Raw genomic sequence first — 13,545 nt, 5'->3', positions numbered from 1 at the left:
GCGTCCGCCCGCCGGCCACGCCCACGCCCCGCCCCCCCTCGGGGAGCGGTCCGCGAAACGTGCTCCGGCCTTCCTGGCCCCCAAACCCGCCGCGTCTCTGCGGGCGCCCAGCCCCGAGTGCCCCGCCCCTGGCCTCCTGCTGCCCTGCGGCCGCCGAGCCTCCTCGGCCCGCCTGCGTCCCGTGGCTTCCTCGACCCCTCCGCCCCTGCGGGCGCCCAGCCCCCGCCCACCCCCGTACCCCACGCCGGCCCACGGCCAGAGTGGGAAGCGCACCGGCAGCGGGCAGTGCGGGCCTCCCCAGGAAGGGGCTGGAGCCATGAGGAGGGGGAGCCGCGCAGGGGCTGGCGGCTTCAGCACCTCCTTCAGTCTGGGAAGGAGGGGCTGGGGGAGCCTAGTCTGCGGGGTCAGCGGAGACGGGGGCTGCGGCCCTGAGCTCCAGCCAGCGGGGCCAGGATTCCACAGTGGGGACCCTGCCCTGAGGTGGGGCCAGCCGGGGGTCCTTCCCTGCTCCCTGTAGCCTGCCCTCCACGGGCCACCGTCCGAGGGTCCAGCAAGGGGCGCTAGGGGCCTTGCGTTCCTCCCTAGGAGACTTCCACTCCCTAAAGACCTGGGCACGGCGCGGGGTCCTTCAGCAGATGGGGGCTGTGTATGTGTGAGAGAGGAGGGGGGGCGTGCGTGTGCGTGCGCGGGGCTGAGCTGGGTGTCCCCCGCATCCTACCCCGGCTTATCCCCTCAGTCACCCCTCTCTGCTGGCTGGTGTGGCTCCCCAGCCTCCTCTGCCCCCAGGGTCAGCTGTGCCTACTCCAGCCCGTCCCTGGTCCCTGCCGGGCCCTCATCCAGGCAGGCTTCCTGCGGCCTCCCCACCCCAGACAAGGGTGGGCTGCCCAGACTCTGGGTTTGGGGGTGACAGCTCGGCCAGCCCACCTGCATGTGAAATTGAACACTGGGCCTGTCCCACAGACCCCAGGCCCATCCGCCTCCCGACCCTGCTCGGCACCCTCCGTGCCGCAGCACCCAAGAGAGCACTTCCTCCTCCTGTCTCCTGGCCTAGCAGGCAGGTGGGTGGGGAGTTTTATCTTCTCTTTGGCCCAATGGCCCAGGGGACCGCCCCCCAGAGAAAGCGCTGACCACCCTGCGGGCCACCGTCCCTCCCCAGAATGCAGCAGCCGCCACCATCCATCGTGGTCCCACGGCGCCCTTTCCTCTTCCTGCTGCACCCCACAAAGGGTGGCCCACCGGTTGGGGAAAAGCACTGGCGAGTGGGCTTTTCAGGGCACGACTTGTTCATTGCGTTATTCTCCGCAGCCAGACCTGCGTTAGCACCATGCTGCTCTCCCTTCAAGGCATACGAGCGAGCCTCCTGGAGTGGACGCACTGCTGAGATGATTCATCCCCAGACTCGTCCGAGAAAGGCTCCAAGAGGCTCATTCCTCAGCCACCCTGAGCACCCCGCCAGCCGCAATGGAAGCCCATGGGGCTGACCCCAAACGTGGGCTCTGGGAATGAGACCCACCCCGGTGAAGGCCTGAGGCTGCCAGGACGTCTGTCCTCTGATGTCCAGAGAGCTGACTGGTGATACATTTGCTGACGGAAACAACAGGAAAAGACAGAGAATAAGACCAGGGCGGGCTAGAAGGTAGAGCTCATTCGTGACAGGCTGTTAAGCGATTCAGAAGCACGAGGGCGGGGCGTGAAACCGCCCAGCAAGGTCCATGCGATACCGAAGGGCCTAACTCCACCTCTTGGAGATGCAGGTCTCCGTTGTCGTCAGGTTCCTGCCTGACAGGCAAATCCGAGGGCATTTACAGGTTGGCCTTGGTGAAGGACCCAGAGGAGCCAGGCCCCTCCTGAGCCCGCGCCCTGCAGGACTGTTGCCGCCTGGGGCTGTGGTGCTCCTTCCCGGGCGTGGGCGTCGTTACACGGGCTCCAGGAAGAGCCCGGGGGTGGGGGGTGGGGGGTTCGTTCTGTCCTTGTTTGCCTGGCTGCTGCTGGCTTCCGGAACCAGGTCCTGCGTCACCCCTGGGCCCCGGCTCCAGGACTCTGGCAGTCACAGCACAGTTAGAGGGAGACACCCCAGAAAGGGAAAGTGGGGAACCAGAGGCACAGGAGGGACCGCAAGGAAATCGCGGCAACAGGGCCTGGGGAGAAGCACACAACCCACGAGGAGGCGCAGGAGGCTGCCCTGCTCTGCGCAGAGCAGACCGTGCTGGCCTCTGCTTCGCCCGCCACGCCGCCGAGTTCCGCTGACGGGACAGAGGACGCTCACGGGGGGAGAAGTGGAGCGTGAGGCAGGGAGGAAAGGAAATCTCGCGTGGGAAGAACAGGGCCGTTCCAGAGGCAGCCCAGGTTTCTGATGGGCGGGAGGGCTGTGCACGGCCCCTTCTGGAGTGCCGGCCGGGTACGTGGGCACGGTAGGAATCCCCAGTGCTGGGCCCCGACAAGCAGGTGTGCGTGTGTGCACACGGGAGCGTGTCTGTCTGCGTGTGTGAATGCACGTGTGCGTGTGAGAACATGTCTGAATGCTGTCCAAGGCACGGAGACACATGGATCTGTCCACTGTGTGCACAGCATTCAAACCCAAACACATGCTGATTACTCCCTGAGCCCTTTGGGTGGGGGGTGGGTGTCTCCTGCATGCATTGATGCTTTGTGCCTTTCTCCTTATGAGACCATTCAGTCCATTACTGTCACACTTGCTGATATTTACGACAGGCAGCCATAGCATGCCAGAGTCTGTATGTGATGCCGTCCTGTGGTTCACAGTGAGAACATAGTTGCAGTCACAGGTCAAGGAATGACTCTTTCAAGGAGGTTTTCAAGACCCTTGAGCCATGTGTCCCTTCAGGGGCCTCCTGTCCCCCTGAGGAGGGAGCAGGTGAAACTCCCAGCGAGGACACAGGTGGGGCTCCCATCCCAGCCCTGAGTGCACGAGCTCTGCGGCCTTCATGCTGCTGAGTGGTGACAGATCAAACCGCTGGCCAACCTGATGGTTTTGATTGTCAGTGCTCTGGATTACCTCGGCGCCGACCAGAACATCTGTGACATCTCATTAGGACCAGAAAGTATTCAAAATGGGGAAGCTGGGCTCCCACTCTCTGTGCTGAAAAAAATGGCCCAGCCGCAGGTGATTCACTGAGATGGTGGGCGTGGGAGCTGGCAGGAGATGGGCTCAGACACGGATCCCAAGGTTTTTACCGCGTCAGCAGCACCGACTGTGTCCTCCTACCTCATGTCGGTGGACGGCCAGTGTGCTAGGCTGGAATGCCCATTGGATTTCCACTTGATCAGGACATCTGACGGTCCCAGTTCCACCCAGGAGGGGAAGTGGGCTGCCAGACCCCAAGGAAAGGAGCCTCTAATGGGCCCTCGGCTGCTAGCCTGTGGCGTTCACGGAGCCCCTTCTAGAGGGCGGGGAGCAAACGATCCCCATGCCACTGCTGCGGAGACCAGGACCCCACGTGGCTGCCCTCGCTCAGCCCAGGGACGTCGCCCGCCACTCCCCACTCCCGAGTACACCGTGCCTCCCTTCCCCTCCCCGGGGTGGCAGCTCTGTCCCACACCGAGTGCCGCCTGACTCCAGGGCACAGCCCAGAGTGGGGAGGGAGGAGCTGCACCCCAAAGCTTGGAGGAATCAGGGTGAGCATGCGATTGCAGGACACTGAGAGGATTCTGGAGACCCGGAGGATGGAAATCTCAAGGAGGGCCTCCCCGCCCCACGAAGGGACCCTTGCCTGTGAGCCAGGAGACCCTGCTTTCATTCCGTGTGTGATGACAGAGAGGAGGGCTCCGTGAATGGGTGGACTAGACAGGAGGTGTGTCTTCATCCTTTCCTCGCTCATCCACATGCTGTCGTCACACACGCGCGCACAAGCAATACAGCGTTCAGCTTTGCGTGTTTTAAACCTGCTCCCCTAGTGAAGCCCCGGCGCCCCAGCCCTCTGCCTCTGAGCACCCGGCTCTGGCCCCCGTGCACACGTGTAGGGACTTCTCTAGGGTGTATGCCTACAGCAGGAGTGTCTGAACTATTCTGACCTAATAAAAATGGAATTATATTTTTTCACAAATTGGATTATTTCACCCATCAAGTTTGACACAAGATAAAAGAAAACCCGACTATCCTAAAAACGTACATGTAAATTAAAAAGCCAATTAACCTCTTCCCACAAAGGAAACAAACACCAAGCTCCATTTTAGAGTGCTACAACAAATCCAAGGAACCACTTCTCATCTTGCACAAACTCTTCCAGGAATACCAAAAGACAGAACACTCCTCAGTTCATTTTATGAGGCTTGCCTATTCTTGAAACTAAATCAAACAAGGAAAGGGTAAAAAAGAGAAAAAAAAAAAATTCACCAATACAAAGTACGGCTTAGTTAATTAGCAAAGATGTTTAGATAGTCTTATGTTCAAAACCAGCTAAAGTAATCAACCCCCACCCCCCAGTCCTCAGATATCCCTCGGCAACACCTTGCCCTAAATGCTCACGACCACGGTGCACAGTCCATTTAGGTACCTTCTTCGAGAAACAGAGGCACTGAGACATTGGCACTTCTTTCCTTCCTGCTGGGGGGCTGAGACAGAACACGCGTGCGTTTGAAGCAGCATCCCAGGCGGCAGGATGCTGACGGCCTCGACCTGGGCCGTGGCTGTCGGGATCTGAATGTGGACACTCTGGCAACGGGGGTGGTGACGCAGGACGATGCAGCCAGGGAGCCGGGGGCCAGTCCTCCATCAGCCGGGACAGCTCTCGGAAAGAAAAGGTGGTTCAGCTTCAGGCTGCGTGACCGGATCTGTGTCCTGGCACTCGCAGCCACAGGCCCTCGCGTGTGGCCCCTCTCCCCGCGCCCACCCAGCCGCTCCCTGCGCTTTACACCTCTGCCCCTGGTAGAAAGGCAGGCCCGCCCAGAACTCAGCCCTCATTCCTGCAGGGGAAAACTTGTACTAATATTTTTAAATCAAGTAGACAAACAGGTGTTGTCATTGCTTTATTACTCATAGTTTGCAAGCAATATTATATATAAAAGTCATTTTTAAAACAACCGGGTTGGCTAGAAAGGTGTCTTTTTTTTTTCTTCGCACTGTGGGTTTCTGCACCATTCATACCTGGAGCCTGTTACATTAAATGTATCATTTATGCAGGCACTGGGCAAAAATGTAAGAACCTTTGAGTTTTCTACTCATACCCACCCCAAAATAAATCTTACCCCTTCTCTACTATATGGGCTATTAACATTAAAAACACTAGGAAAATACACATTCATCTCACTTTCTGTAAGTCCTTTTTCTCTATTTTTACATGACCAAGATGTTGGCTTCGTTATGAATTCAAAAGTGCTCCCAAAGTTCTTGATGATGATTCATAGAGAAACCTGAAACACAGAGAAAGAATTAGCTACAGAAAAATGTGACTGAATTATGCAAATTTACATTTTCACAGAATAAATCTAAAAATGGTTTGCAACAGAATACACTTAAAGAGAAAACCGAAGTAATCGCTGTTTCTCAAAAGTAAATGGAGTAATAGGAATCGCCATCAGCAGAAACCTTAGCACGACACACGGCACACAGAGCCATCCGTGACCAGAGGCGTCCTCTGTCCCCAAGGAACACGAACAGAAGACCCTCTCAGTGAAAGGTGCTCACCTGGCCGTGCTTCATCTTTCACGCACAAGGACGCGCGTCTAGGAGGATCTAGACCGCTGCGCAGACACACGGCAGGCTCATGGGTACGGCCGGGCGCCCCCTTTTCCCACGCCCACAATCGCTAGCTCATCTCCCTCCTTTGCGAGAGCACAAGGTAAACGACAACTATTAACCCCCATGACGCACTGTTGCGACCATGCTCGCTCACTTTCTGCACACACACACCTCACTTTCTCGTCCCACCCCCTGCACACCTGCCCCCAGGCGAGACTGGCTGGGCAGCCCGTCACCCACTCCCCTTCCTTCTCCGTCCCCTGAGCTCCCCTCAGAGGGCGTGCGGGCCAGCCAACTTTGAATTCCTGCCGAGACAAACCTCAACCTTTATCCCAAACGCCCTCTCAGCTTGATTCACTCTTCAGCCTGGAGCTGTTATGGGCACTCGGGTCTGCCCGTGTCCTGCCCGGTCCAGTATCAACGCAAGCATGGGGTAACTTTACATTTTCTAGTAGCCACGTTCAAAGAGATGAAAAGAATGGGTGAAATTCGTCTCAAGACAGTTGGCCCTTGAACGACGCAGGGGTTTGGGGCGCCGCGACCCTCCGCAAAGTTGAAAATCTGCGGATAACTTAGTCGGCCCTCTGAGAACGCAGCTCCTCCATATCTGCAGTTCCGCATCCACAGATTCACCCAACTACGACTGTGCAGTCCTGGGCTATTTACTATGGAAAATGTCTGCACTTAAGTGGACCCACACAGTTCAGACCTGTGCTGCCCAAGAGTCAACAGTGTATTTTATTTAACCCCACACACCGAAATAAGTCAACCTGTAACCAACACAGAAACATCACCGACGTATCTCACAGCCCTTCTGCACACCAGCCGCAGAGCCCATGGGTCCTCACGCCTGGGCCACATCTCGAGTCACACTCACTTGTTCCACTCGTCACGAGGGGCCCCGTAGGGGCCAACACAGATCTAGAAAAGCTTTCATATTTTTCTCTCTGTCTCAAAATTCAGGAATTTTATTCAGACTTATGGTGATTTTTTTCATCAGTCCCATCTAAACTTTAGTTAAAGGAACAACAACAAAAAATGAATCTTTAAAATTGCACATCTCTTTGGCCCCAGGAAATCCTCTCCCGTCGGCGGTTGGATCGCTGCTTCCCTGGGTCTCTCCCTGGTCTGCTTCCCCCAGGACCCTCCTCATCGGTGTCTGTCCTGCTCCCTCCTGGCACCCTCCACGGCGACCTTCTGGACCACCTGGGAGCTGAAGCTCCAGTGCCTCAGCAACGTTTCCAACTCAAGGGTTTTTAGTTCCAGATCATTCTTTTGGGGTACGATTGATTTTTTCTTTGAAGACTCTTGTCATTAAGTGTCTGGCTGGCCCAGCACTGCTGCTTTACTAACGGTTGTCCTGTTTCTCTCTCACCGCTCCACGGCTGCACGTGTGCAGTCATTTTTGTCTGCGCCCCACGGACACCTCAGGCTGAGCAGAGACGGCAGATGGTGGGAAGCACGAAGCCTACGGAAGCCGCCCCATCACAGCAGCGAGCAGGTGTCTGCATCCAGAGAAACACCAGGAGACTCGGATGCTCCCCACCCCTTCCGGTCTCCCAGCATCAGCACCCGACGGCACCACCCTCCTGCGTCAGCTCTTCGAGAGCTATAGGCTAGGACGCTTGCAAGGGCCGACATGCCAGCCAGGCCCCAGCTCCCTGGTGGCCAGAGGGAGGGAGCACTGCCCCACCCAGGAGACAAGACAGAGGGACACAGGACACGGTGAGTCACCAACGCCCCAGAATCTAAGACTTATTTTTAATCACTCGAAAATATTGTCTCCTTATGTAAGAATTTTAAAACCCTTAAAGAAAAATGTTAGGTTACCTTGGCAAAAGGACTTATTAAATAACTATAGGGTAATCAGCCTCTCATGCTGGCCTAAGTCCAGTCTGAGACTCTGGTCACCTCCAAACCGAGCACCAGGCCAGTCCCGGGCTGCTGGGCATCCTGACTTCTCCTTCCAAGGCCAGAAACCGAGGCTGAGAGGCAAAGCAACCTGCCTGGGACCCCAGCATCAGCAAAGGCACAGTGGGTGCAAACCAGGCCTCTGACTACCCCATGGGGCTTGGATACCAACAAGCTCTTCTGCTCTCCTGTGAATTCAGTCATTCTCCTATTACCTGGGGAGAGGGTTGGGTACACTGTATAGACCAGAGGAATCAGAATTATTAAGGGGCAAAATAAATGAGCATACAATTTCAGAGCTGGAAGGAACAGTGGCAGCCCTGGTCCAGGGGGACCGTCCCCCATGTCGCCCACTGAGCTCTGATTCCCCCACGACCCGCCCACCTCCAGCTCCTACGGCCCAAGGCCGGCCGTGCTCACGGCGGGAGACGCCAACACAGGAGAGGCACAAAATCAGCCTTCGGAGAAAAACAATCGGTAAGATAAGCAACGTATGTTTTCTAATTAAAGAAGGGTTTTATTTTCGCGTAGTTTTTAATTATCCACATCAAGGTCCCTAGGTTTTGATGCATGCTTCTAAATGAGCTACAAAAAGCATCCAGCCTCGAATTCAATTTTTAAAAAAGACTATGAAAATTACATACAGTGGAATAAGGTGATATTACGTATCAATACTTGATAATAAAAAAGAGGCCACTGTTTCAGGGAATACTCCTTTGCTTCAAGTCTAATCACAAGGTTTAACACTGGGGACGCACACACACCACCAAAGCTGCCAAAACACAGTTAATGCTGGTAATTAACTTGCTTACAATATGATTCCAGTTCACTTAGAGGGAAAAATTCATGATATAACACAAACCTTAAGAAATAATCTCTAATTATAGTGCTACTCGTACACTATGTATGAAAGTAGTAAAGGTGACATCCTTTGACACTTAAATGCATGAGTGCATTGCTGAATGCATGCTGTTGCTCCTGAGAAAACAGTCTGGTTTACACAATTTACAGAATTTACAGAGCACTATGCCAGGTGAGGCACTGAAAGTGCAATGAGACAGCACCCAACAGACAGTCAACAAAATACTAACCCTGCTGCAGAGAAAGCTAGTGTATTTGTTAAGAAAACATCCACTTCTAAATTAATGCCCCATCTCCTAAAATATTCATTGGACCAAAGGGTCCCAAGAGTCTTAAAGATGCAGACTTGCCTTAACGTCTCTATGCCAACAAAAATAAATAATATTCTAAAATAGAGTCCTAAATCTTAACTGCTTATCTTCCATTAGATTGATTTCTTTGTTTCATCAATTTTTTTTTTAGGTTCTTCTTTTCTTTCATTTTCCAGACACTGGTTTTTGTACAGTGTGCTTCTTGCATATTTAAGTAAGAAGCCAATATTTCAGTCTCTACCTATTTACTTTTTTAGGATGTTTCCTTCTTAAAGGCAAGAACTCTTTCTTGCCATCTGTGTATCAGCTTAGCACAGAAAACTGCAGAGTTGTAGAAACAATGAAGAAACAAAATATTACATGCCCTGCATTTAATTTCTATGAATATCCTTTTCTTTTCCACGGAGTAAGTTCTGAACTTCTAAGGCCTTTTTTTCTGTCAACATAACTAACACAATTCAAGTACTCGCCTTGAACCTCTGTACAGGTGCAAACGTCCCTCTTTCCTTACACCCTCAGAGCAGTTCATACCATTCTTTTCCAAAAAACTGTCCTTACAGATGGTATTTCTAACAGAGAAATCTTGTAAAATGCTTGCATTTCCGAGGTTATGACCATGTCCCATGACAATAGCCTATCATTTACCTAGTTTGTAATTCTGACGGCCTTATTTAGTATTTGCACTGCACTGTGTTTTCAGAAACATACAAACACTCCTCAGTTTCCTCCAAATCAGAAGCTCACTTCCCTCTTCCTCACATACCTAGAAATTAAACAAGTTCATAACCCTAGAGTCTGTTGGGTTTCTCCCTCAAAGACCCTTCCTAAACTGCACAGGAAATAGTCAACAGTCTCTGCAGTAAAGCCTGTAATTGAACACACGTCCTTGGCTCACGGACGAGCAAGCCGCCGCTCCAGGGCCCCGCTGGGGCTCACGAGGCACGGCACCAGCCCTGGCAGCAGGGGCGCCGGAGGGCTTCCCACAAGGTCCAGCCTTCTCCGGGGGGCGCGGGCAGCAGAGGCAGCACCCAGGCCCCACAGCAGGGCTCATGGGCTCAGCAGCTCCCCCAGCACCTCCCTATGGATGGGCCCCGCCCCCCGGAGACTAGATGGCCAGCGGTCCCCCCAGAAGGCCTCAGGACTTCTCCATCCTGGGAGAGGCTCAGCCTGGGGGGGGGGGTGTCCTCCCTAGGGGTAGTGCTGCTCCTCACCTCTGCCACTCCCCCACCCTTTACAGTTCGCTGTGACCCTCACGAGCCCCCAGTCCGCTGCACCAGCGCCCTGATGGGAGCTCCTGACCTGGAGCTTACACTGTCCCGTAACTGTGGGGTTTCCGCCTCCTGACTAAAACACCATGAACGCTCCAGAAATGCTCACTGAAGGAGGCTGGGGAGCCAGCTTCATACCTGACAAAATGGCTTTTACGGAGCAAAGCATTACTGGAGAAGAAGCGGGACCCCTCATGAAAATAAAAGGGTCAATCCATCAAGAAGATATAATAGTTCTAAAATCATATGCTCCTAATATCAGGATTACAAAATATATAAAGGAAAACCCCTCTGTCAAAAATGGACAGATCCAGCAGGCAGAAAATTAGTAAGGACAAGCTGAACTCAGCACCATCAACCAACAGGACACGACTGACATTTACAGATTCCTTCACCCTACAACAGCACAACGCACATTCTTCTCAAGCTCCCATGGAACATTCACCAAGATAGATCACATATTAGGCCATAAAACACACCTTAATAAATTTAAAAGAATAGAAACCCATACAATGTCTTCTCTCAGACATTAAACTAGAGATCAATAACAGAAAAATAACTGGAAAATTGAGAGATTAAATAACACACTCCTAAAGAACACATGCGGCAAAGAAGAAATCTCAAGAGAAATTTTAAAATATTTTTAACTAAATGAAAATGAAAACATAACATCAAAATTTGTGCCATGCAGCAAAAGCAGTGCTTAGAGGGTAATTTATAGCACTGACTATTAGAAAAGAAGAAACATCTAAAATCAGTCATCTAGGCTTCCGGAAACCAGAAAAAAAAAAAAAAAAAAAGAGCAAATTAAATCCAAAGCAGGCAAAAGAAAAGAAATAATAAAAATTAGAGCAGAAAGCAAAAAAAAAAAAAAAAAAAAAAAATGAAAAACAGAAATCAATAGAGAAAATCAATGAAACCAAAAGCTGGTTCTTTTAAAAGATCAATAAAACCAATAAGCCTCTAGCCAGGCTGGAAAAAAAAAAAAAGAGGACACAAATTACTAATATCAGAAATGAAATAGAGGACATCACTACAGATCCCATGGACATTAAAAAAAAGACAATTAAGGAATACTATACCCACAAAGTTGACAACCTAGATGAAATGGACCAAATCCTTGAAAGGCACAATCTGCCAAAACTAATTCAAGAAGAAATAGACAATCTGAATAGGCATCTATTAAAAAAAATTGAGTCAATAATTAATAACCTTCCAAAGTAGAAAGCACCAGACCCAGATGGATTCACTGGTGAATTCTAACCAAATATTTGAGAAAGAAGCTATACCAATTCTTTACAGTCTCTTTCAGAAGACAGAAGAAGGGAAGGAATTACTTCCTAAGTCATTCTATGAGGCCAGAAATTCCCTAGTAGCAAAGCCAGACAAAGACATTACAAGAAAAGATAACTACAGAACAATCTCACTCATGAGCATAGATGCAAAAAATACTTAATAAAATATTAGCAAATTAAACCCAACAGTGTATTAAAAAATTATACACCATGACCGAGTGGGATTTATCCTAGGTATGCAAGGCTGGTTCAACATCTGAAAATCAACTAATGTGACCTACCACATCAACAGGCTAAAGAAGAAAAATCCTATGACCCTGTCAGTAGATGCAGAAAAAGCATTTGACAAGACCCAACACCCACTATGATAAGAACTATCTGTAAATTAGGAATAGAGGGGAACTTCCTCAACTTGATAAAGAACATCTACAGCTAACATTGTGCTTAATGGTGAGAAATGGGAAGCTTTCCCACTAAGATCATGTACAAGACAAGTATGTCCTTTCACCACTCCTTTTCAATATTGTACCAGAAGCCCTAGCTAATGTAATAAGACAAGGAGGGCTTCCCTGGTGGCACAGTGGTTGGGAATCTGCCTGCCAATGCAGGGGACACGGGTTCGAGCCCTGGTCTGGGAGGATCCCAGCAGGGGACACGGGTTCGAGCCCTGGTCTGGGAGGATCCCAAATGCCGCGGAGCAGCTAAGCCCGTGAGCCACAACTACTGAGCCTGCGTGTCTGGAGCCTGTGCTCCGCAACGGGAGAGGCCGCGACAGTGAGAGGCCCGCGCACTGCGATGAGGAGTGGCCCCCACTCGCCGCAACTGGAGAAAGCCCTCGCACAGAAACGAAGACCTAACACAGCCAAAAATAAATATAAATAAATAAATAATTTTTTAAAAAAAGACAAGGAAAGAAAGGTATACAGATTGGTAAGGAAGAGATAAAACTGTCTTTGTTCATAAGTTAGCAATTTAGGATTTTGAAAGCCTTTCTCCAAAGGAGAAAGTAGCTATGGGAAGTGGCTTATTTCCCAGGCATATATAAAACTAATTACCTAGTTCAAAGCTCTGTAACACTTAACTGTATGGTGTTCAGAAAACAGCAGGAAAAACACTGTTTCTGTGGCTGGTCTGAGAGTCAAACATAATTCAGAAAAGAGTCTACAGGAAATTGCACAGCATGTCAAAAACATTATACAGCAGCAAAAGCACCTGGCTGGAAAAATAGCCCAATGAACACATTCTTAGACAGCAGTCCCTGCAGCAGCAACAGGCTACCTGGAAAGTAGAAAACAATGCACATTTCTTCAGTCTCTGGAGGGACCTTTCCCATTCCCAACATGGATACTTGTAAACTGGTAATTATAACCCAGGAATGAAAGTTGATGGTTTCAAAAATACAGCAAACCACCAAATATAATCTGTCTAGGTTTAAAACCATATAGAATGATGGGACTTCCCTGGTGGTCCAGTGGGTAAGAATCCACCTTCCAATGCAGAGGCCGCGGGTTCGATCCCTGGTCAGGGAACTAAGATCCCACATGCCACGGGGCAACTAAGCCCACGCACCACAACTACTGAGCCCACGCGCTCTGGAGCCCGCACACCAGAACTAGAGAGAAGCCCGCAAGGAAAGATCCCACGTGCCGCAACTAAGATCCGACACAGCCAAAAATAAATAAATAAAAAATAAAAAATAAAATAAAATAAAACCATATAGAATGAGTTTGTATGCCCTTCCTTTTCTAGGGCAGAATCTTGCAAGTGACAGTTTTGTTTTTGTTTTTAAAGACAGAATGAGGAAGTAATTAAAACATATGCTCAAGGGGTCTTGCCAACAGAAACACTTCTATCCCTTCAATCCCCAGTTTTCTACCTGGCTGTAACTAGCAGCAGTGAAAACGTGATCTCAAATATACCTAAGGAATAACTAGCAGTGTTCAGATAATCACACCTGGTGGGTATCTAGTGTTTTACCTTTCCAAGCTATCCTCTTCCAAAGTAATTTCCATGAATGTCTTTAGTTTTCTGTGAACAGTAGCTGCAACACCCTTTACTTTTGAACTCTTATGTTTACCTGTTAAAGACAGAAAAATATTGAACACAACCACACAAAAAAGCACACACACTCTATCAATGCAGGTACAATTTCAGTAAGACAGAGCCTCCTACCCTCCCCTCTGAGTCAGTGCATGTATTGA

General features: G+C 50.5%; 1 protein-coding gene across 4 annotated transcripts in view; it reads right to left on the bottom strand.

Annotated features, from left to right (window-relative positions):
• Positions 1-4,289: 4,289 nt before the first annotated feature.
• The window catches only part of NCAPG2 (non-SMC condensin II complex subunit G2), a 61,105-nt gene continuing 51,849 nt past the window's right edge, over positions 4,290-13,545 (bottom strand). For 3 of the 4 annotated variants that reach the window (XM_036864493.1, XM_036864495.1, XM_036864494.1), the window contains 2 exons: positions 13,322-13,421; positions 4,977-5,370 (listed from right to left, as the gene is read on the bottom strand). In XM_036864493.1, the coding sequence (XP_036720388.1) occupies positions 5,319-5,370; positions 13,322-13,421 (152 nt within the window). In that variant the 3' untranslated portion in view covers positions 4,977-5,318. Of the gene's footprint in view, positions 4,748-4,976; positions 5,371-13,321; positions 13,422-13,545 lie in introns of those variants that run through there. The other variant, XR_005021327.1, reaches the window with a different exon arrangement.

The sequence above is a fragment of the Balaenoptera musculus genome, chromosome 9, assembly GCF_009873245.2.
Source record: "Balaenoptera musculus isolate JJ_BM4_2016_0621 chromosome 9, mBalMus1.pri.v3, whole genome shotgun sequence".
NCBI lineage: Eukaryota > Metazoa > Chordata > Mammalia > Artiodactyla > Balaenopteridae > Balaenoptera > Balaenoptera musculus.
Note: the sequence above shows the minus strand (reverse complement) of the source record. Positions and strands in the feature narration are given on the sequence as shown.